The 25502-nt window shown below is 42.0% G+C and overlaps 1 protein-coding gene across 2 annotated transcripts in view; it reads left to right on the top strand.

Moving 5' to 3' along the window:
• BAIAP2L1 (BAR/IMD domain containing adaptor protein 2 like 1) overlaps positions 1 to 25502 on the top strand; it is a 71224-nt gene that overhangs the window by 35573 nt on the left and 10149 nt on the right. For both annotated transcript variants that reach the window (XM_032460044.1, XM_032460045.1), the window contains 5 exons: positions 19073 to 19134; positions 19244 to 19315; positions 20573 to 20710; positions 21363 to 21515; positions 23959 to 24126. In XM_032460044.1, coding sequence (XP_032315935.1) covers positions 19073 to 19134; positions 19244 to 19315; positions 20573 to 20710; positions 21363 to 21515; positions 23959 to 24126 — 593 coding nt within the window. The remainder of the gene's footprint in view (positions 1 to 19072; positions 19135 to 19243; positions 19316 to 20572; positions 20711 to 21362; positions 21516 to 23958; positions 24127 to 25502) is intronic.

Here is a 25502-nt window from a genome sequence, read left to right as displayed (position 1 = left end):
TTCCCAAGTTCTAATGATGTTGAGCACCTTTTCAGCTTCTTACTGGCCATTGCATATCTTCTTTGAAGAAATGTCTACTCAGAGCCTTTGCCCATTTTTAATTGGGTTTTTTTTTTATTGAGTTTGCCAATCAACTTTTAATAAGTTTTTTTTTATTGAAGTATAAATTTTTTTATTGAAGTATAAATTGATTTACAATGTTGTGTTAGTTTCAGGTATACAGCATAGTGATTCAGTTATATACATATTCTTTTTCAGATTCTTTTCTATTATAGATTATTACAAGATATTGAATATAGTTCCCTGTGCTATACAGCAGGTCTCTGTGTTTATCTGTTTTATATAGTAGTGTGTATCTCCTAATCCCAAACTCCTAATTTATCCCTCTCCCAGTTTCCCTTTTGGTAACTGTAAGTTTGTTTTCTATGTCTGTGAGTCTATTTCTGTTTTGTAAATAAGTTCATTTGTATCTTTTTTTTTAAATTCCACATATAAGTGATATCATATGATATTCGTTGTTTTTATTTTGTTTCTTTTTATTATCTATGTAGTTTGAAGTTCTTGATGGTCTAATTCTGCTGGTGCTGTATTGTACCTCTTGAATCTCATTCAGGAAGGACTTTCCATAAGGGTTTTATTGTGATCTCAGTGTTCTCTTCCATGTTGGGGTCATCTGTGGAGGTGTAGGACTTTTGGCATTAAAAGTCACCAAGAAATGAAGAGAAAAAATGCCAAGCAATGGTGGAGCTTCTCTGGTTTAAACAATACTGTTTACTTCTTAGAAAGTAAAAATAGTTGATGAAATATGACTTACCATTTGATAAGATTCTTGTAAAACATTTAGAATTTGCAAAGCAGTGGAAATGCTCCTTCATTTTCCATCATATCATATCAGCAGAGGTATTCTGCCAATTTTGCAGGCAGAAGGTGACTCAGACTTTGAGGAAAATACTTTAAATATCCAACATTTGTAAGTTATTCTAATTGCCTAAAACTTTAAAGAAAATGGCATGTTTTAATTTTCTATGAATAGACTAAATACACTTCCTCCCAGAAAAGTCATTCCTGATAGTTTTCTCTTGACAATAAAAGGTCCCTTATGAATAGTCTTTTCTCTTGTTGTAGGGATTATTCAGAAAATGTGTCTTGCTTCTTCTCAGCTCTAATTAAAAGTGATAGAAAAATGTTAATGATTCAAGAGAAATGCCAAATTGTAGTCATTTTTTTCTTTTTAAATTTAATTTTTTCATTGAAGTGTAGTTGATTAAAATGTTAGTTTCCAAATTCTAGTCATTTTATGCTAAATGCTCTCAACCACTTCAAGATGACAGTAAGAATTAGCATATATTTTAAAGTCGTTTTAAAATTAATTTTGCTAAAGCATCGTCTTATATCAGTTTTGCCATAACTGAGCAAACTAGTGCCAAAGGGCTGGCCAGCACCTACTTGTAAATAAAACTTTATTGAGATACAGCCGTGCCCATTTGTTCTTACAGTGTCTGGCTGCTTTCAGGCTACAGCAGCAGAGCTGAGTGGTTACAAGGGAAGTTTGGCCCATGAGATCTGAACTGTTTTAGATCTGGCCCCTTGCAGGCCCTTACCCTGACTTGGAAGACCTCTAAAAGAGTCACTCAGTTGCTTAAATCACTCGAAGGACTGAGTGATCCTGTGAGGGATTTGATACCCGTTTGTCCAAAGGAAAAGTTCCTACCACCTGCTTGGGTTTAACACACATGACAGCACGATCCTAACCACCATAGTGTGTGAGAAGTGCAGGGGCATAACTGCCTTGCCTCGTCAGGAGGAACAAGCAAACACGCGCAGAGCCAAAGACCTGAGCTCAGTAGTCAGGATTTGGCAGGTAAAATGTTTTAACCCACTGTGTTTGTTAAATTATTAGTCATATGAATAATAGTCCGTGTGACTCAGGGCGCCAGGGCGTGGGCCTGCAGTCGCACACATAAATCTTTATCATAGGTACACAGTTCCACAAGGAACAGGACCCATTTAAAAGAGGACACTGAAAGTTGTCAAAAACTTCCAGTTTTGTCCCTAAATCAAACGACATTTATTTTTTTAAACTTAGAAAATATTGAAAAGGTAGAAAGGGAAAACAGAAATGGTCAGGGGAAAATATTTTGGCAAAATAACCAAAAGAACATTTGAACCAGGTTTTTCATCTTCAAGCCATAGAATAGTAAAGCTTGTTCTCGTATGTCTCAAGGAATAACAGGAGACTGTCTTCAGAAAGTTTACAGATTTCCTTCGAGGTCCTTATATGTCACCATCACATAAATTTAGACTGTTGTTCTGTTCCAGTTCAGTCAGCTGTTAACATTATATTGAATCATCTGTTTAATTGTTTGAGCCCATTTCTTAAATTGGGCACAAAACAGAAGATTTTATCTCCTCACCACCAAAAAGTCATACGTTTTCTTTTGTTATTGATAGAATGTTTACCAGTCATGTAGTTTAAATATATATATTTATTATAGTTTTGTCTTGTTGATACTCAAAATCCAACCTGACAGTCTTGGGTCTTAAAAATAAGAGCAGAAAAAATATCTGAAAGATTTTTAAAGAGTTATTATTCATTTAGGAGAAGTTCATAAATGTATTCCTAATGTCTAGATAAAATAGAATTCACACCAGAGTTAATGAGAGAGCTCAGCTGAGCTAAAGCAGTTGTTACTGACCAAAACCATTTACCTTTCGGATGCAGGTGAGGCTCACTTTAAGGAGATTAAAGTCCTTTCCACCAAAATAAGGAACAATCAATAGGGAAGTTATTTTATTTGCTTAACATTGTGCCTGCTAGATGCGTATTAATTCCTGTACTCATCGTGGTAACCTCTGAAGTAGATACTATTATTATTATTCTCATTTTACAGATGAGGAAACTGGAGTTCAAAGAGAGTTAAGTAACTTGCTGAAGTCACCCAGCTGGTTGGTTACTTGCTAGTTAATTCGATCCCAGGCAGTCGGCCAGCTGTGTCTGTCAATTTGATATTCTATATGTCAGAAAGGCGGGCTTTTTCTGACATGCTCTATGGCAGTCAGATTATCCTGTCCATTGTGGTTCAGCAGATAAAAAGTTGCTTATAGAGTGAAGCATCATAGTCTGAAACTGATTCAGCTTGTGAGTATGAGTCTGTATTTGTGTTTTCATCAGATATAATCAAGAATTTTGTATTTTGTATTAGGAGCATTTATTACATGACCATTTATTCCAGTTGTTTTATTATTTAATTTCAGTTTGGGATTTAGAAAGGATTGTTTTTCTTGGAATTGTACATGTGATAAATGTGTTTAGAGTTTGCAAGTGACTTTTCATTTCAACTTTCAGATGGCAGGTGCTCACTTAGCACTTGTTTATCCCTTTTGGAGCAAGAAAGATTTAATTGTAGAGAAAGATGGACTTATCATTGATAAGTGTTTAATTTATAACATCTATATAAGCCCATTTATCATATAGCTGTATTGATATAAGTATATATGTAAATTCCTAAAACTTTAAGAGGACGTTCTGTATTGTAAATTGTACCTCTTTACAAAAGTTGGTATAAGACAAGTCCCAGCTTTGAAGAAACCACATGTGCAGATGATGTATTATTATGATTAGTAAAAACTACAGATGTAAAAGCTAAGTTGTCAAATCAAGATTAGTCCATTTAACATTTAATGCTTCCTGGCTGCAGGATGGGCACATCCTGAACATAAATCTGAAACGTTGGTGCCTGTTTTTCAATGCACTTTATTACATCTGCCCGTTCTCTTAGACCTTTGAATTTTGAAGTGTATGAAGGGAAAATTATGTTGTTGAAACCCAGTTTTCGCAATTACTTAAATTGGTCTTCTTCTCCTCATTAGGATATCGGGTGTCCCATCAACTCAGGGTGGGGAGAGGGTAGAACTCCTCATTCTCACGCTCTCAGCCTTAGCCAGGGAACAGCCGCTCAGGGGCCGCGGAGCTGGGCCAGTCTCCACAACGGCGGTGGCTCCTGGCCCCGGGGCTCTGCCTCAGCACCGATCACGAGAGCTACTCACATCCTCTCACAGCTGCTCGCGAGTGTCTTCCTCTATTCATCGCATCATGGTAGTCCTGAAATCGTGTATCAGAAGCAAAAACACAAAGTTCTAACATGCAAATAGAGAAGGAGGAGGGACTTCAGAGTGCGCCAAGAAAGGGTGGCTCTGGTCACATGCACCAGAAGCAGCAAAAGGGTGTGGCCCCAGTGACAGGTTGAGGGAGGAGGACAGTTAAGTGAGAGGGAGCGGGACGTGCCAGAGACGGGCTAGTTAGAATCACGACATGGGTGAGGCCTGCCTTGACCCTGCCGGACACGTTCCCGGGCACCCCGTGACGCCCTTGGTGGGGGACTAGGCAGATTCCTTGTTACCGCAAGTGGGTTCTGAAAGTTTTTGGTCTTCAACCATTTGGAAGTCAGTGTGCTTTCTCGGGCACTCTTTCCTGGTCTGGGTGACTTAACAAAACTATTAAAAGTAAGGATGTCAGTATAAATCAGCTGTACTTCAGTTTAAAAAAAAAAGTAAGGATGCCAACAAGCACATGAAAAGATGCTCCACATCATTAGCCGTTAGGGAAATGCGCATTATAACCACGTGAGCTACCACTTCACACCCAACAGCGGCTGGAATTGGAGAGACAATAGCATGTGTTGGCAGAGATGTGGAGAAATTGAAACCCATGTGCATTGCTGATGGGAACGTAAAATGGACAGCTGTATTGAAAAGAGTCCGTCAGTTCCCCAGAATGCGAACAGAGTTAGCATGTGACCGAGCAGTTCCATTCCTTAGATATCTGCTCAGGAGAAGTGAAACGTAATGCCCACAGGACATCTTAGCTGCCTTATTCCCAGGAGGCACAAGGTGCAGACAACCCAAATGTCCAGCATCTGTTGAACAGATAAACAAAAAAACATGATATATCCATACTGTGGAATGTTATTCGGTCATAAAAAAGAATGAAGTAGTGATACGTGCTGCAACATGGATGGAACTTGAAAACATGCTAAGTGACAGAAGCCAGGTTAAAAGGCTCCTACTGTAAGATTCCATTTATATGAGTCAGCAAATCCATAAGAGACAGCAGATTGGTGGTTGCCAGGGGCTGGGAGCGGGGAGAATGGGGAATGACTACTTACTGGATATCAGGTTTTTATGAGGGGTGAAATGTTTTTGAACTGGATGGTGTTGATGGTTATACAACATTGTAAAGGTACTGAATGTCACTATGAGTAAATTTATGTTATGTGTATTCTACCGAAAAAAAAAAAAAAGTATGCTGCTTCTGAGAAGTACCCAATATTTGGGGCACCCTAATTAATTCATACTAAAACCAGTATAATAGGCATTGTAATAATTCAAGAGGCTAGTTGTACACATCTCCCAGCTTCTAGAAAATTAAGGCAACCCTGCAGCAGTGTTACTGACATCTAATCATGACCTCAGAAGTGTGAACATTTGACTTGGGATCCTGGTTGGTCAGAAATGTTTTAGTTTGCTCTGTGCCTTAGAGCATGTCCCACATGCGCTACCTCGTGACTTCACCATAACCCTGGGAAGGGTTTTAGTTGGCCCCTCTGGATTCAGTATGACTAACACAGTAAATTAATTTCAAGGTGCAAACTTCCAGTTATAATACAAACGTGTCATTGGAATGCAACGTACAGCATGGCGACTGTCGTCAATGACACTCTAGTGCGTATTTGAAAGTTGCCAAGAGAGTAAAACTTGAGTTCTCATCACACACAGAGAAATGGTTTTTGGTAGCATTGTATGGTGACAGATGGTATCTAAAGTTATTGTGGTGATTGTATGCAGTGTATACAAACATTGAATCACTATGTTGTACGCTTGAAACTAATAGAATATTATGTGTCAGTTATACCTCATTATAAAAAATTTCAATGAACGTTGCTGGCATTGATGGAAATACGAAATTCAGGAGTCTCATTTAATTCTCACAGCAGTCATCTGTGGTGGAAGGTATTATTCCCATTTTATGGGAACTTAGATTAAGTAGCTTGTCTAACTCCACACGACTAGTTCGGAGTGAAGCTGGGGTTTGAATTCTAGTTGATTGATCCCATGGGGAGCGGAGGGTTTCCTGCAGACTCACAGGATTTAAGCTTTAGGGCCTCTCAGTTTCACTACCTCTTTTTAAAACCCTGTACTTAATTTTGAACTTGTAATATTTGTATTCTTTAGAGAGGATCCCACAAAAGTTGGATTTCTACTCAGGGAACAAATTATGAAAGTAGTCTGTAAAATCTGGAAGACTGGGCATGCGACAGAGGGATGTGGGTCATTTGTGGATTGTTCCTGAAGTCCAATGGAAAGATGTAACAAGAAGCCAGCATTTGGTTCCGTATAGAAAATGGCCTTGGGACAAGCCCTTCTGTAAAAGCTGTGCTGTAGCAATGTCTTGTGAAGGACTCTGGGCTGGTGGAGGTGTCCTGACGATCCTTCAGCAGTGTCTGCTCCAGGGAGGTTCCAGAGCGGAGATGGCAGCAGTGACAACAGATGTGCCACCCCTGACTCGCTCAGTGAAACTTTCAGTGAGGCAAGGATGTGACAAGTAGATACACTCTAGGATGCGCTTAGAAATGTTTGTTGATGGACTGAATGAGTGTGTCAGATGAAGTTATTAGGCTCTTCCATTCTAACTTTATGAATCAGATTTCTCTAGGCTTTCTTGAAACTGTGACTGTCATTTACAGCCTTAATAAACTTGGTTAGTATCATTAGAGTTAGTATTATTAGGTCTAAAAGATTTTGCATTATTAAAAGCTGACCAATATTTAAGGAGCATGAGTTCAAAGATAAAAATTATGAGGTGATTGAAGAGGCAAATTAAATGGCATGCTCTTTACAACTAAACACTGGACTCTTACAGTCCAGAGTAAGTCTATTTCTGTAACTCTTGAGTGCAGTGAAGCAGATACATATATATGTGTGTGTGTGTGTGTGTGTGTGTGTGATTCAAGTATTTATGACTCAAAGCTATGGCTGATAGTCAGCAGCTTCTATTTTTAGAACAAGAGAAATTTGTGACATCCTAAGGTCTCTTTTTTCTCTTCATATATACGTGATTAAATGTTTTAATCTTATCTCACTTTTATTCTCTACTCAATCCTGCCCAACTTACCATTTCATATTAATAATTTAAAACAACTTATGAGTCCTTTAGGAAATTTATAGGCCATTTTATATGAGTATTAAAATACACTTCAAGTTTTAAAAAAGTAATACTTTTACTGAAATATGAACCTAGTAAACAGTTTCTGTATCATTTTAGAATGCCTGTTTTAACATAATTAAAACCCTATATAAGGTATCTCGGGTACTGCTTTTTTAATTTAACATTCCTCACGTATTTATTTGAATTCGTAAGTGATCCATTTACTCATCATCGAGCCGGCTGCCTGCACTTCACCTCTTCACACGTTCCTCCGTTGGAACCGAGGTGGAGTCCCTGTGCTGGGGAGGACGGTGAGCACTGTAATACTGGGATGAGTACAGGGTTTGTTTCTTCTTTGCTTGTGTAAAACATTGTCCCTTAAAGAAAAATTTAAAAACGAAAAGTCCTATGGTAGTCCGAAAAGCACATAAAGCCAAATACTCAATCATCAAGGGGTTACAGCAGTTTGTCTTTCCTCATTTAAGCAACAACACTCTCAACCCAAATGCACAGCTGTCTGGTGGACACTGTTCTCACGGGTAAATCAATAGGTAAGAGTCGCTGCTGAATAGATATGTTTATTAGAACTGGTTGCTTTAAAACAAAACAATAAAACCTTAGTCTTTTGAAAAAATTCTTCAGTTAAAAATTTTAGGATGGTTTTACTTAGTAGTACTGAACTGAAACTGTCTCTTTGTGCCTTCTCTACCAGTGAGGACCGCACTCCTCATCTTTGTTTTGAGGGCCTATTTTAATATTTTTAAAGAACTTAAAATTTTTTCAGATGTAGCATTTTTTAAGCTTTAAATGAAAAGGCCCAGAGTTCATCAGTGATTCCTAAGAATAACTTGTCAACTTTATTCATCATCGATAATGCACCTGCTTTCATTTTTGTTAGCATCCAAATGGTTGTATTTTAGCCTTAATCTACTAATTGATGAGAAAGGAAGATGAATACTTAACGTCAGCTTACCTCACTTGATATAATAACCTGTAGGAAACTTTTAATCTTTTATTGCTGTATTTTACATTCAGATGTAAAGAAGACAGTTGCTTGTAATCTGTATTTGGATGCAAAATTGACAGATTATTTGTGTGATATATTTAGTTGATATACTCAAATAAAGCAGCATTATTCTTTTAGCTAAAATAGTAGTAGTAGTAGTACGCCAAAATCTAACTTGGAGATTTTTTTTTCATCAGAAATTCTGTACTTTGTTTAACTTGACAGTACGTATGTATAGCAGGTAGGCTAATTAATTTAATTGGTAACCAAAACTGAAGTGGGCAATACACATTCAGTTTGCTTCCTGAGTCAGTCTAATGACGGTTATCACCCGAGCCCTGAATCTCCACCCTCCTTGACAGAATACTTGGTTATGTTTTTCAGGAGGACATCTTTACTGCGTTTTACCTTAGGTATTGAGAGACTAGATCCATGATTTTGTAGCGTTGCATTTGCTCTTTGCCTAACTGAAAAGACTTGATTTTAAAATGTCCGGAAGGTTTTCTAGTGATAATTCCCATTGAGATATAAGTCCTGTTGTACTGCTAATAGTAATATTTTATTTTTAAAAGCATTTCTTATATATAAGTTTAAAATTAATTCAGTGTGTCAGTCATATGGGGTTTATTGGTTTCCATTTATTCTTCAAACTTTATTTTTAAAAAAAAGAAAAGTGTTTCTTAATAAAAAAATGTTTTAATGTTGCTTTTTCTGTCTCCCTTCTTAATTCACTTTTCTTTTGTGGCCAAACTTCCAAAATGAATAGTTTATACCAACTTCCTTCCTCCTGCATCATCTCTCCCTTCCTTTCCCACTTTTTACCAGAAATCAGGAAGCTGGAAGGAATCAAACACTGAGTGCCCAGTGTGTGTCTTGCTTTTGGCACATTTCCCTTGTTAGGATGCTTAATCCTCACAACTTGGGTTGCCAGGTGTCCAGCACTGAACCCACGTAGTCTGGAATTGTAGCTTCTTGCTTGGCAGAATGAAAATTTTGTAAACTAAAATGTCTCTTGTTTTTTAAAAAAATTATCTTGTTTGTGGCTCAGGAGCCTCTGAGCCTGGACCTCAGTGTTACTAAACCCTGTTGATAAGAACCAAAAAAACGCCAGGAATTTGCTCCTGGAGGCTCCAACAGGGCTGGCTCTGCGGGGGCTGCTGGTGGACACCCAGCGCACATGTCAGGGACCAGGCATTTGGGTTCCCCAGAAGTCATTTTTTTCTATAGGCAGTTCTCTGATAAATATGCTTATAGAAATAAAATCAGATACTGCAGCTGCCACCTTCGAGTGGTCCAGCTTTTCCTGGTTTTCTCTTCCTGCTCTCACTGAACTTCGCAAGCTTCTTCACTCAGTCACCCTTTCATTCGTTTGTTCAGCATATTCACTTACCGACCAGACTTTTGTAAGGCCTGTGTGTTCCAGGCAGGAACTCAGAAGATCAGGTTCTCTTCCATGTGGAACTTCTGGAAGAATTCAGACACCGCATGGGTGTTCCCCCAAGCAGGGCGCTGGTTCCTAGTCACTGCTAGTTCCAGATGACTGCTGTGAATTTTTTTTTTTATTATTAATAGACTGTATTTTTTAGAGCAGTTTTAGATTTATAAGGAATTGAATAGATCTCACACAGTTCTCTCACACTCTTCTCTCCTTCGTTCACCGTCTCCCCTGTTTTTAGCATCCTGCATTTGCTACAAATGATGACCCAATATTGGTACATTATTATTAACTAAAGATCACAGTTTACATTGGGGTTTGCTCTCTGTTCTTTGAGTTTGACAAATGTGTAAACAGCACGCCCACCAACCCTTGGCAATCGCTGATCTTTTTACTGTTTCTATAGTTTTGCCTTTTCCAGAACATCATTTAGTTGGCATTTTATACTATGCAGCCTTTTCAGACTGGCTTCTTTCACTCAGCAATATACATTTAAACTTCCCTCATGTCCTCTTATGGGTTAATAGCTGGTTTCTTTCTATTCCCTGAGTAATACTCAGCTGTACAGATGTACCAGTTTATCCCCTCATTTGGGTCGTTTCCAGGTTTGGGCAGTATGAATAAAGTTGCTGTAGGCATTCGTATACAGGTTTTTCCATGGACATAATATTTCTAGTCATCTGGGTAAACACCTAGATAGGAGCACAATTGCTAGATCATATAAGACTGTTTACCTTTGTGAGAAACTGCCAGACTGTCTTGAGACGTGGCTGTACCATTTTGTGTCCCCGCCCATAGTCAGCGAGAGTTCCTCTTGCCCCACATCAGCATTTGGTGGTGTCAGTTTCCCGGATTTTAGCCATTCTGATAGGTGTGTCGTGGGGTCGTGTTAATTTTCACTTCCCTAATGACATATGATAACAGAGTTTCTTTTCATATGCTTATTTTCCATCTGTATATTTTCTATTTTAATTGTTTGTTTTCTTCTTGAGTTTTAAGGTTTTTATGTATTTTGAATACAAGTCCCTTATCAGATGTGTATGTTGCAAATACTCTCTCCCAATCTGTGGCTTGTCTTTGAATTCTGTTAACAGTTTGTTTTTTTTTTTGCAGACCACAAGTTTGTAATTTTAATGAAGTCCAACTTACCAGTTTTCCCCTTCATGGATCATATTTTTGGTATTATATCTAAAAACTCATGTGGGTTTTCTCTGCTGTTACCTTCTCAAACTCACTCTCATGGTTTTGCATGCTTATTGTGAAAAGGATATGGTCAGTATCTAGATTCATTTCTCTTCAAGTGGATGTCTAGTTGTTGAGCATCCTGTGCTGAAAGAATTATCCTTCCTTCATTGTTTTTGTCTCTCCTGTTGTCTTTGGGTTTCTTTCAAAAATCCTTTTAAATGGAGTGTCACTTATGAACCCCTGTTACTATCCTGGAGCCTGGCTGATGGGTGATGTGGTGGTAAAGAGTTGGAGAGGGGGAGTATTCTATAATCTCATGTTTAAATCTCCATTTTTCATTTTGTAGGTTATTTGGGGGGTTTGGTGAGCTGCAGTATCTGGGATATGACTTTTGGAAGAGTTTCTTAGCCTTTTCCCCCACTCCTCTTACTTGAGACAGGAAGGCTAGAAGGGCTGGAGGAAGCTAATTGTCCTTACCCAGATCAGATAAGGCTGACCAAACAGTGTTTCCCTAATCTTCCTTACACAGCACAGAACGAGGGCAGAACCACTCTGGGCCGACTGCAGAACAGTTACTGTCCCCCTCCCCCTTGGCAGAAGCCCGGAGGAACTTTCTTCTTTCCTCAACAATAAAACCTGGTGGCGAGCGTGCCTCCCGGAGGTGAAACTCATGAAAACATGAGGCTCCCTCTAAGGCTGAGCCCTCGGGTGTCTGTTTCTGTTTTTGTTTTTTAATATTTAATACAATTTTATATGTTTGCTGAGTGAGGTATATTCTAGTTTACATAGGTTAGCAGAACAGCTTCATGTTTACAATAGGAATAATTTCTCAATGGAAATATCCCTAGAAATATGGACAGACCTAGAGGTCGGTTGTTTTTGAAAACTGATCCACAGCAATTCATGTTGGAGTTTGCGTCCAGTGGTCATGGCTCCTGCATCACTTGCTGCTCCCAGGAAACTCTGATTTTCCACATCAGCCTGTAAATGTAATTCTCTGATGAATCTAGGAAGAGTTGTTTTTCAGTTTGTTTAGCTTGTTTTTTTATTGTGAGCAAGGGAGTGACAGCTTTCAAGCTCTTCACTGTTGGAGCAGAAACCAGAAGTGCCTTTGCAACGAGCTTTCTAACCAACAGTGGTCAGATGTTTCTGTTCTCACGAGGGAGCCATCCCGATATATACTGTTTAACTATAGTGTTGCTGGCCTTTTACTATGAAAAACCAGTGTCTTTTGGGCAACCTATTCTAAACTTACATAAAACTAAGTTTTGTTTGTTCTGTGTTCACAAAGGCCCCACTCCTCTGTGGGGCTGGGAACAAGGTGGTTGTTGAGGTTTGTGGTTACAGCTTTTGTTTGGCTCAAAGACTTTTCATTTTTAGATCTGTGCCCATTTCTACTATTTTCTAAAATTGAGGTTTTCAGAGATCTTACTGTTAAATAAGTAAATAGCTGTTAAATAATTGACACTATTTCTTCTGTCAGCATACCTCTTCATCTCTCCCTTACTTCTGTCAGTTAGCACTGGACTAACTGCTGGAGAAGGATGAAGTCATTTTATTCTTCTCCAACAATAAATACATAAATTTAATACTGCAGTAAAGAATCGGGATGAGGGAACCCTGTATCAGAAACCCTAAAATGGGGTGGATAGTCAGAAACGCAAGATTGTAACTGTCAAACGTCAGGTCTTCGTGATGAGATTCAGGCTGTACGTTCTTAGCTGGGATGCTGTCTAAGTCGTTTTGTGCTCCCAGTATCAAATTTAGGCACACACTATTAACTGCCTCTCATTTGTGACATTAATTTTGATTGTCCAGGGAAGTTGTCTGATTTCTTCAGTGCACAGTTAATTTTTTTTCCCCTGGCTACTTTCAAACTACATAAGTATCTTATCCCTCATCATTTCAGAGTTCAGCGTTTGTAGTTTATCACCCTGTCTACTGATATTTTTTTCTATTCCAGGTATTGTGATAAAATATCTAGAGACTCTGGATTCTGTTACCTTCTTAAGAGTGTGGAGTTTTGTTCTAGAAGGCAGTTAAATTACTGATGAATAACCCTGATTTTGTGGCAGCTTGGTTTTAGACTTTCCTGGTGGGTCTATTTTGGTTTTGCCCTTAGTTGTAGGGCATAGCCCTTAGTCCTGTGACTTAGCCCTAATTCCTAAAATACAGCCCTTCTCAATTTAGGTGGGAAGCCTGGGCTGTTTACCGAGCCTTTTCAACTTCCTGGGACTTGAATTCCAAACTTTGTATCCCCAACACTGTATCCACTGAGAATATCTGCTAAGCTCCCCAACGCTCCATCTGTTGCTTTTGCTGCATTTCTCAGTCTTACCCTGTATGTGTGCAGTTTAGGTGTTAGCCAAGGATTTGAGGGGAATTTATACAGATTTTGGGTCTCCCTGCTCCAGTGTATCCATTCTAATTGGGTCATTTCTAGCTTGGAGAGACTATGAATAAAACTGCTGTGAACATTCTTGTGCATGTCTCTTGGTGAACAAATACACTCATTTCTCCTGAGAGTATATCTAGGAGTCATAGGGCAGGCGCATTTGTTTATTAGATACTGTCAGCTGTGCCTTTTCCAGGCTGTCTTATAAATGGAGTCGTACAGTATGTAGCTTTCATTGAGCATGATGTGTCTGAGATTGATCCTCATTGTTTGTCTATCAGCTGTTTGTTTCTTTTTATTATTGGGTAGTGCTACATTAAATTCTTGAAATGGGTGCTTAGAGCATTAATTTTCATTCATTCTTTTCTAATATATGCATTTTAAGGCTATAAATTTCCTCTAACCACAGCTTTAATTGCATCATACATGTTTTATATGCTATATTTTATTTTCATTTTATTTCAGAATAACTTTAATTTCCATTGTGATCTCTTCTTTGACTTATAGGTTACTTAGAAATCTTGTTTCATTTCCAATATGTGGACATTTCCCATTTACCTTTTTGTTACTGATTTCTAGCTTAATTGTAGTGTGTTTAAAGAACATGCTCAGTATGAGTCCAGTTTTTTGAAATATAGTGAGGCTTTTTTGGCCCCTTTTAATATTCTGTGTTTGCTTTAAAAATGAAGTTATTGGATACCCTTTATGTATACAGTTTATGTAGAGAGATAGATAATGTATTCTTTATATGTATTTTATTGTATATGTTCACTAGATCAAGTTCATTTGTCATATTCAGGTCATCTATCTGCACTGATATTTTTGTCTGCTTGTTCTATTACTTTACTAAAAGGGGCATATTAAAGCCTCCTATGATGGCTACTGATTTATGTATTTCCTTTTTATAATGTAGTTTTGTTTTAAATATGTATAGATGCATACAAATACAAATTTCTTCTGTCTTCCAGATGAATTGAACCTTTTGCCATTATGAAATGACTGCTTTATCTCTATTGATGCTTCTTGTCCTCTTTGCCTACTTCGTCATCTTTGTTTCATTTTAACATACATCAGCTTTCTTTTGGGTTGCGTCTGCCGTATATCTTATTACATACTTTTACTTTTCTGTATCCCTATGTTTAAGGTGTCCCTCTTGTGAGCAGAATATACTTGGGTAGTGTTGTTGTTTTTAATCCTAACAATCTTCGTCTTTTAATTGGACTGTATAGTCCCTTTACATTCAGTGTAATGACTTTTTGCTTTCTATCTTTGTTCATTTCTTCTCTGGTTCTCATTTTGACTATTATTCTTCCCCCTCTCTGTTAGCTTGATAGTTATATGCACTTTATTCTTTTAGTGTCTACCCAAGAGATTTCAGCATGCATCTTATCAAAGTCAGTTGTTACTTGGCTTCACTTTCGTCTCTGACAATGAAAAAACTTGGGAATAATTCTGTTATATAACCTCTGTTGGTCTCACTTATTTTCATTAGATGAGATAAATCATAATGAGTGGTAGAATCATTATAGAACTATGGCTGGTTAAGTCAGAAACTAGACTTCTGGAGGAGTGTTGGTTGCAATGCGCACCCTCTCACTTATTTGGCGTTATGCCTCCATGCACATTGTTTACATGTACAGGTTTGATACTGATCAGAGAAGAACACCTCTAGCCGCTCCCAGGGACTCAGGTGGACAGCGATGGAGAGCTATTCTTAGATGCCAGCAAAGACTTCCAAGTTGGGTCGCGTGTAGGTGGTTGTTAATGTGCCTCTGTACTTACTTGGTGTCGGTGACTCCAGCAGAGTACGTGCTTGTGCATTTCACGTGTCCCAGCTGCGTGTAGTCTGCTTTTACTTCCATTTGGTATTTTCTCTGTGTCACACTAGATATTTGGGAAACTCTCTGAAGAGTATATCCTTTTTCCAGTGACTTTTTTTCCTATCAGTTTTAATTTAAACCATATAGTATAACTTGAGGCCAGTTAGTAGATTGGCTTCCACCATGTCATTTTATCATCTGATTCCACATGAAGTCACATGGAGGAAATAGTGGGTGACTCAGTCATTGCTCTGTGCTCTCTGAAAATAATGAATGTTCTGATTATCCCTGATCAAGTATAAATGAAAAAGAATGTTTATGCCTACATGTTCTGTGCTGCTTGAGTCCATTAGTAGTCTCCATCTGGTACCTCTAAATTTATACTGTGAATTGATGAAGAATTATCTAGTTGAAAATGTATTAATAGTCCAATGACTAATCTATATTTCAGATGAAAACTTTCTATGTGTTCATACCAGTCATACTCTAATTTTTGTTGTTTAGCTTTTAAAGTCCATACTGCCTATTGGCTAAATGCATATTTTTATGCAGTGTTGTTCAAAAAGTTGGACATATTTGTTCCTAATTCCTTAAATTAGAGTGATAACACCAGTAGCTTTTATTTGTATGAATTTTAGGGGGGAAATGATGGTAGACTTTTACTTTTAGTTGCGTCAAGTTCATGATTTTGAAAAATAATGTATATACTTAAATTCATTTAATATTGCCATTTGAGAATATAATTTATTCAGACTGAGTCACGCTATTGTACTCACTATGAGTTTCTTCCCAAAATATTGACTCAAAACCTAAAAGGGAAAAAAAAAAAAAAAAGGAAATGGTTGATCCAGTACATGCGGTGCTGTGATTTCTGGGAGCAACACGCTGAGTCCTGTCTGGGCGCTTGTTTAGTTCTGCTCCATTAGAATCTGGGCTGTGCTTTCTCCACTCCACCCTCTGTTCTCAAAAATTTTTCTTCCCAAATGTAATTTATGAAAAAGAAGGTTACAGAGCTGAGACTCAAACGTGCGTGATACCACATTTCAGACATAAAGTAACACTTGCTGTATTTAAGAGTAAACTTCTGTTGATTGAACATAAAGGCTGTTTTCATTTTCTGTTTCAAGATACACTTTTGGCAGCTTGCAAAATCACAGTAAAGATGTTTTTTTAATCCTTTTCATGGCTGAGGACTCAGTGGCTGCTGCTATGATGTTGGCACTTGGATTCCACAAACTGTGAGGGACAGGAGTAACAGGGATACGGGCAGGGGTTCCGCTCCTGCCCGCAGAGTGAATGGGCTGTTTCACTGGGCCTCTCCATCCAGCCGCCCGTGCCCGTGGGGAGAAACCCTGAGCAGGAGGGGAGAGCTGGGAGGGCTGCTGCGTGGCCGGGGCCCCAGGCCATCAGCAGTGCTGGCTGGCGCTCACCGGTACACCGCACAAGCACATACTTTTGTTTTGGCAACATGTTTCTCAGAGGCCCTCGTTATATAAGGTTGGAGAAATAAAATTCATGGCCATATGAAAAAAAAAAGTGTGAACACTTTGCTTCTAGCCTGGATGATTCAAGCAAAAATATTTTTAGATTTTTTTAAATTGAAGTGTAGTTGATTTACAATGTTGTATTAGTTTCAGATGTGCGGCATAGTGATTCAAATACACACACACACACACACACATCCATACATATAATAATATATATATTCTTTTCAGATTCTTTTCCATTATAGGTTATTATAAGATATTGAATATAGTTACCTGTGCTATACAGTAGGTCCTTGCTGATTATCTATTTTATATAAAGTAGTATTTATCTGTTAATCCCGAACTCCTAATTTATCCCTCCCCACCCCTTTCCCCTTTGGTAACCATAAGTTTATTTTCTGTGTCTGAGAGTCTGTTTATTTTTAGACTTTTCCAAAGTAGATCTGACTTGCCAGGAATAAGGTGCTTGATTTTTCAGATAATTGAAGTGGTTTTCATTGTTGCTGTTTGTTTTTCATCTCCAGCCTGAAGTTATTTATGGGTTTAAAATAGATGTGAAGGTAACTTAGATTATTTCAATATCTGAAATGACATATTACTGTAATCATATTCTTGGTCACATAAAGGCTTCCCTTGTGGAGAACTCTGGTTTGTTTGTTTCCTGTTGAGCTTTAGGGGAACTTAATTATGGGGTAGGTGAAGTCAGAGTCACTAAGGCTGTGGAGTGGGTACCTTTGTACCCTGGCTGGTGGAACCGTGAGTGCTGGGGACGCGTCTGCCCTCACTGGCGTTTATCCAGCAAGGTGTTTTGTTAGAGGTGCCTAGAATCACATGGTGCTCGGGGACTTACATGTACCTGTAACCTTGTGTGGTTGTAGCCTTACAAGACATTCTGTCCCCCCACCCACCATGGTTAGTTTAAGCAACAGTGTTCATGGTGGGCTTCAGGCTGAGGAGCTGGTTTATCTGGGATGCCATGGAGGGGCGTGACATTTTGCATTTGCCTTTGGGAAGATCCTGATCCCGGGTCCCTGTGAGGGAGAGGACCAGAAGAGTACAAGCTGGGAGTCATGAGAAATAAGAGCTTGAAAGAGGAGGGGCTCCTCAGAGGTCCACCCAGCAGGTTTAAATGGTGGGGCAGGGGGACTGGGGAAGTCCTCCCCACCTCTGACAGAACAGGTTGTTGAGTGAAGACAGACTTCACATGTCCATCCCACACACCTCTCTCCTGGGCAGGGAAGGGCTGGCACATTTGTTGCCCCAGGCAGCGGGATGAGTAAGGGCATGGCTCCACCCTGGACGTGGCCCAGGTGATGCTCGTGGGCGCAGGGAAATGAGTTGTTGGGTATGACCTGCAGGTGAGGAGTCGACCTCTCATGACTGGCTGGCTGGCAGCCAGGAGCTGGGATTAGCAGCTCGTAGACATGCTGCATAGGAGGTGCCTAGTGGGGCATCTGGGTGGGTGTGTTCAGGGGCGAGGGGGGTTAATTTTTGAGTCTGAAGATTGAAGGGAAAGGCTGGGCCGGCCTCCTTAGAGTCAGATGTGGGGACTGGGTGCAGTTGAGTCATTTGCACAGAGGTGCTAGCTGAAGCCGCAGTGTCATCGGTGACCTTTTTCTCTCTCCCAACGTGGACCACAGTCGTGGTTTTAATTCTGCCTTATCTACAGCATTTCAGTTCACCCAGAGTTCCTTTTCATCTCTCTACTGACCTGTAGGATGATCCGCCCAGCACATTTTGTTGTTGTTTGGTCTGATTCGGTGGTGTTTCCAAATGATTCTCTTTCTCCCAGTTCTTAGGTATTAGACCCATTTGGTTCCCATAGGTAAGCTGGCAGAGAGAGGCTCTTGTTCGTTTTTGTTAGAGTTCAGAAACAGAGGTGCAGGCCTCTGCCACAAACTCCAAGACACGTGTTTTGCAAATCAAGTGGCTGTCCTGCTGCTTTGTCCTGGAACATTCTTTCCTGTGTAGTTGTCTCAGAGAACGGTTAGTCCCAGAAGACACAAGGCAGGACACTGTCCCTGCTGCAGGTTCCCATGGCGTGAATGTTTTCCAAAATGAGACAAGAACTCATATGAGAAAAAGAAAATAACCTTTATCTTTTATGTCTGACACTGAATCAGATTACCCAGGGAATTAGATTAAAAAAGTCACTTGTTCCTATAGTTAGTTACTATATTGACCAAGATAATCTTTTGTAAGAGAATTTAAAAATTAAACCTGATAACTTGGATTCAGCTTAGAAAATGAGTAAATATACACAGAACAGTGTGAGTTTGAAGACAGAGGTGGCATTCTTTCGACAAACGATGTAGGAGAGTAAGTTTGCTATCACTGTGTCCGTCTGGGACCCCAGCCCAGCCCTCCCACCCCACCCAGGGGGATGCAGTCAGTGTTCCCGGTGCCGCGGGGCCTGGTGCTCACCTGCTCTGCGGGCTGCGATGGGCTGTGCTTCGCCCCTCTACCTCCCTTCCCATTATTAATACCCTCACAAAAACCACACAACGCCTTTCCCCCAACACATCTGGTTTTGTTCACAGGCCGTGTTCTCATAGAGATTTCGAGTACCCACAAGAAACTCAACGAGAGTCTGGATGAAAATGTACGTGAGCTGTTTTTATGTTTACCAAATATACTTATTTTATTTTTGAACTTTATTTTGTTTCAAGTCTCAAGTCTGGTATGAATTTTTTATGTCCTTGCGTTAACAGTTCAAAAACTTCCATAAAGAGATTATCCGTGAGCTGGAGAAGAAGACAGAACTTGATGTCAAATACATGAACGTGAGTACCCAGTCTGCTCCGTCCCCGGGAGCTTGGCGGGCAGAGGCGGCCCAGGGCGGGGGGCCCAGCTTTCAGGGGTGGGGCTGCTCTTGCCCAATGGCTGAGCCTGGAGGAGCAGCAGCGAAGGTGGACAGAGCTTAACACCAGCAAGGCCCCTTTGGGCTGAGTGAGCTGGGTTTTGCTCACACGTGGGATCTTTACTAAGAAGCATTGAAAAAAAATAGCACAAGGAATCATACACTTCTGGAAAGCACTGTCTTCAAAGAACATAGATACGTGGATGAAGTCTGTGTCGGTGCGGCTGTGCTTTCACAGGCCAGCACCTCAGGGTGGAGCCATGCACGAGGACACCCACCATCTGGGGGTCCTGGGTCCCTGTCAGAGGCCGCCCCCACGCTGTCCGCCCCGCAGTTCTCCTTCCAACTGGCCCGTCGGCCACAGCTCCTTCCGTCTCCCTGTCTGCTGTAGAGCAGCTGCTTTCTGTGCCCCCCCCCACCCCTGAGCCTCCTTTCTTCTCCCTGAGACCCCGGCGTGGCCGTGAGCAGCACGGGTCACCCTGCACCCCTGCCGCCCCCACGTGCGTGTGCTCCCTGCGCCGGGGGGTGCCCAACCCGCCCAGGGCTGCGACGCCAGGCGCCTCCAGACCTCACCTGACTTCCACCCACGTAGAAATTTGATCTCTGTAACATGGGCACTCTTACTGTCCTCGCTGTATGGGTTAGAGGGTGAACATCAATATTTTAGAAAATTAAATAATTGCTAAGGTCACAGAGGAAAGGAGGGATGAAGCCAGAATCCTAACCCAGGTCTGTTAGACTCCAAAAGCCCCTGCTTCACCACACCCCAAATCACCACAAGAGATGGCCACTATTCATTCTGTTTCTTGAAATCATTTAGTCATAAAACAGGAACATATGATTTAAGATTGTTTATTTATTCACCAAAGCACTTACTGACCACCCAGTGTCCAAAAACCTTGGAGGAAAAAAGGGAATAAAAGAAACGACGCTGTCGTCCTCTGAGAGGAGCTGCCCTTCTGGTCAGGGCCCACGTAGACAGGGAGCGCCAGCAGAGAGGACGCCACGAACACCGGAGTTGAAGGGAGGCGGGGCAGAGGCGCGCAGTGAGGGTGCGGGTGAGCGGGGTGCTTGTCGGAGGCTCCCTGGGGCCGCCGCGCGCAGCGGACACTTAGCAAAAGTCAGTGCCTGACAGTGTGCGTGGCGCTGCAGTAAGACAAGCGGGACGTTTAACTTACAGGCAACTCTCAAAAGATACCAAGCAGAACACAAGAATAAATTAGATTCTTTGGAGAAATCTCAGGCTGAATTGAAGAAGATCAGAAGGAAAAGTCAAGGAGGACGAAATGCACTCAAATATGAACACAAAGAAATCGAGGTGAGCTTCCCGGCACTGCCGCATTCTGCCTGGGCTGACGGTCCGCATGGCTCACGGGAGGCGCGCTGCCTCCGCCGCCCTGTGCTCCCCTCTCCTGTCCTGCTGCTGTTGGAGCCGCACGCAAGCGGGGCTTGGGACGAGCCGAGGGCCGCAGAGTTCCCCGGGGTTGAGAATTAGTAGTCAGCGGCCTCCTAAAAGCACTGGCATTTTCTCTCCTGACTCAGGGAGGGTCGGGGCCAGCATGGGTAAGCATGACTGTCCTCACCTCACAGATGGGGAGGGGGAGGCTTGGGTTAAGTCATGTGGTTGGCACTTGGAATTGGGATTTGAACTGGAACGCTCTGGTTCCCCAGCCCATGATTTTCCGAAGGAACGCTATCATATCCCAGAGTACAAAGTAATGTTTTTTGTGCAAGTTGCCTAGTGGAATGTAAGGCCTGTGGCAGCTTCTCCCCACACATGAGTCAGGGGTCTGAATGAGAATGGTGGTACCTGCTCAGGTCAGGCTCCAGCTTTGTTACTTTGTCTAATGTTTATCTGCGTGTAGCATTTGCTCCATTATCAAAATAAACCCAGTGTACAGATGGCAGAGATAAACGTCGGTCTTTGATTCCTCATGTCACACTTGTGTAATTATTATTTATTTTCCTAGTACGTAGAAACCATTACTTCTCGCCAGAATGAAATCCAGAAATTTATTGCAGATGGCTGCAAAGAGGCTCTCCTTGAAGAGAAAAGGCGCTTCTGCTTTCTGGTCGACAAACACTGTAGCTTCGCAAGTCACATGCACCATTACCACTTACAGGTGGGTGTGGCGGCGGGTTGTGTTGCGTGGGCTCACTTTATTCATGTCGAAATGCTTCACCTTCCACACCTGCCCCCAAATAAAGCAATGGCCCTATTTTGCCCATGAAAAGATTCCAAGGAAATAATTTTTGGCCAACTTGAATGTGGAAGCTTTTAGAAATGCAGATGAAATGGTCAGATGTCTGCTTATGATGTAAAATTTAGTAACATCTGTATTTAATCAGTAACTGAGAAATGGTACTTTTTCCTTTTCTCACCTACGAGTCAGATCTCCTTAGACTCTTTCTGATGCATCTTCAGCATCCATGTCTTCAGAACCACGGGTGCGTCCCAGCAGGCCCCATCCACCCCGCCTGGGTGGTCTGAGATGCTCACCTTGGGGGTCTGTATAGATGATGTCACTGGAAATTCTGTCTCAGGCCACAGACCCCATCCACAGCATCAGGACCGTTGGTCATGGTTACTTTTTCAGTCCTCTTCAAGGTGTGTGCTTGTTCAGGATCTCATCAGCTGCACGATTGGCTTTATTGCCCCCCTTCAGCACGTGCAGTTGTGAGGTTATACCCCCGGGAATCATCACAAAACGTGTGTTGGGGGGAGGGTATAGCTCAGTGGTAGGATGCATGCTTAGCATGCACAAGGTCCTGGGTTCAATCCCCAGCACCTCCATTAAAAAATACATAAATAAACCTAGTTACCTCCTTACCCCCCAAAAAAGTTAAAATTAAAAAAAAATCGCTCTTCTTTTTAAAAAAAAAAAATTTAAGTGTTAAATTTCCTTTCCTCTTTTTTTTTTTAATTATGAATTCTGTTGGGTTTATGTGAGCATCCAAAACTAGCATTGATTGAGGTCAAATATTCATTGTTATTCATAATAAAATAATTTAGAGAGCACTCCATGATGTGAGAAGCTTCGTAAGAGCTTGAATATAGGACAACTTCCTCTTTTTGGCAGGGGGGGTGGTGCTTGGTCTTGTATGTCTGCATGTATCGTAAGTTACATATCCCATGAAGTTTTTGCAACTTTAAGGAATATTCAGCTACCAAATCCAAACACCTAGGGTCTCAAATTGTTACAGGGAAGGCAAGGAATGCTGCAGTCATGGTGACTTTTGTCAGCACTGCATCTGTACTAGCGTCAGCAGTTGTCAGTGTCCGAGGCGAGGGCGTCCTCCTGGGGCAGGTCATAGGCTCGAGAAGGACAGAAGTGACCTCGAAGTGCTCTTCTGGTGGCGACACCCTGCCCGTGATGGGGTACTCACCGTGTCCTGAGCAACGTGGCCTGCTTCCAGAGAGCCATAGTTGCTGGCCGTCTTCCTCACACTTATCCTTGAGTCCCAGTTATGTTTTCAGAGTGACACAAGCCACATCTACTTCTCGCTGTACCCTAAGTCTCTTCAACCCTCTGAAAACCGCTTTTGTGCCTTCCCTCTTCCCAGTCCTTGCAGTGGTCCTTGGATGACACAGGCCAAAGCAGTTGGTCCCCGGTTTGTCAGGGTCACAGGCAGGGGACAGGTGGTGCAAGGGGAGGGGTCTGCCCTCTCGTAGGACTTACATCAGCCCCCCAGCCCACGCCTGATGAACACAGAGTCTGGGTGAGAACAGAGTGAGTGCTGGGAAAATTGTTTCAAGGAAGGTCCCCTGCTTCTTTTTTCCAAATGGATTGCTGCCCTGGGAAGGGGGTTCTCTGAAAGGCTCCTGGGAGCTCTGGAGTCCAGTTGTAAGAAGAAGAGCCTGGCTCGAGGGAGCCAGGGACAGACTCCCCTGCCTCTGGGGCTCCAGGGCCTCATCGCTGTCATTCTGCATCTCCTGGCCCCACGGCCCCGCTTTTCTGCCAAGCCCATGGTCTACCCGCCCCAGAGCCCCAGTTGGCCTTGGCCAGGGCATCCCCTCAGCATAGCCCCTGACTCCGAGGAGCCCACCACACTCTGCCTCTGGCCCCTCGGTCCCCCAGAGGAACTCCCCGGGACAGATCCGGCTCACTTCTCCAACACATACATCCCATTTCCCCGGGGTCAGGTACACTCCTGGTCCTTTCACTCTGCCGGAGGTGCTTCCTGTAGGAGTAAGAGGAAGGCGGCAGTGATTGGCATTTGGGGGGCCACTGGGAGAACAGTGGGGATTAATACAGACTGTGTGACCCTTCCCTTTTAGTTTTTGAACTTGTTCTTAATCATACACAATCCTTATATTAGTCTTAACTCCGTATTCACACTGAGGGGGATGGTAAATTCCTTTGGAACAGGAACCTACGTCCTTCTCAGCAAGTAAGAGACAGCAGACACCCATAGATGCTTAAGCTCCCCGCTGAATCTCACTCAGGGCTCCCACGCTTCTGGCGGTAAGCCAGTATACGCTAGTGGTATTATCTGATGTGATTTTCGTCAGCCCTTCCAACCGTATACAGTTTGTCTTTGGTTTTGTTTCTTTTGAATTTGTAGTCTGCAGAATTGATCAATTCCAAACTGCCTAAGTGGCAGGAAACGTGTGGTGATGCCACCAAAGTACCAGAGAAAATCATGAATATGATCGAAGAAATTAAGACCCCAGTCTCCACCCCAATGTCTGGAACACCTCTGCCTTCACCCATGATCGAGAGAAGCAGCTTGGTGAGAACCGGTTGTCTCCGTGGCATTTCCATTGTGTGTTTGCTGATATGATTTTGGATAAATTTGCTTGACAGACTGAGGCCTTCTTTGCTAGTGGAGATCACGGGTGCTCCTGTATCGCTCCTGGGCCTCCCTTTTCTCACTTTTACCCCCTTACCTTCAGATTTGGAATAAGCTGTGCACATGGTTTACACCACGGTTAGCACTGTAATCTGTTTTGGAGATTTTATTGTTACTGTTAACTGTAATTATTCTACCTTTATAAGTTTATTCCCAGTGAAGGAAACACAGGCAAGAACAGATTAGCAAAACTCTGATGCCATACGACACAATATGAGGCACCTGAGAGAAAAAGTCACCCAAGTGTTCAAGGTCATGAATTCAAGCATCGTCATTCCGCTGGTCTTTGAACTTGGGCTTTATTACTTTTCATAAACACACGTGGAGATTTGACTCCAGCAGGTGGTTTGAACACATGAGTCAGTCCACCCTACCTCTCCGTCCAGTGCCCTGTGAAGTGACAGCAAAGCTATTAAAGATCAGCCAACAACCCGCCCAATAAATGCATAACCAGGTGGGAAAGTAAGAGCAGGTGCTCTCAGTGGACCAGAAACTCTGGACGGGTCTCCAGAGCAAGAAAGGCAAGACAAGGATATAGAGAATAAAAATAGAAGGAAATCTCAGCCCCAGGGATGTGCAGGGCGAGATTTCTGCAAAGGGTGGAGCAGGAAGCCAGTGGATACAGGAAGCGGGAAGAAGCCAGGGCGTTCCTCTCTGCAGGCTGGGTGGGGAGCTGGTCCAGACCCTCTAGGCTGGGCGGTCCCTCCCCCTTGTCCCACTTGTGCTGAACAGTAGGCACTTTTGTCTGTTAACCAGAGGGCATGTTGGGGCGGAAGAGGTGGGTGTGCTTCTGGAAGTGGGTGGTCCGGGGCAGTCCGTGCTGTGAGAACAGGGAATACAGACTGCCGTGTGCAGTGAAAAGAACAGAGACCGCCATACTGTTCACAGATGGACAGACACCGGCAGTCACTGAACAAGTGGGGAAAACCAGTACCATAGAAAGATGCGCCAAAATAAACACTGAACGACCAGTGATGGAGGCAACAGGGCAGAAGGGAAGTCTTCAGAAGGAGATGGAAGGGTATTACATCCACAGAGAAGAGTCAGCCACCTTGGACAACTAAAATTGGATTATTTATTTGTAGTTAAAATGATGTATCAGAGATTTGCTTCAAAATAATCCTGATCATGGGGGAAGACGGACGGGGCATACATGCCACAAGATTGGCCATGAATTGATCATTGTTGGAGCTAGGTGTTGGGTACACGGAGACTTACTGTGCTATTTTCTCTACTTTTGTACCTGTTTGAATTTT

The sequence above is a fragment of the Camelus ferus genome, chromosome 18, assembly GCF_009834535.1.
Source record: "Camelus ferus isolate YT-003-E chromosome 18, BCGSAC_Cfer_1.0, whole genome shotgun sequence".
NCBI lineage: Eukaryota > Metazoa > Chordata > Mammalia > Artiodactyla > Camelidae > Camelus > Camelus ferus.
This window is presented reverse-complemented; position numbering and strand designations above follow the sequence as displayed.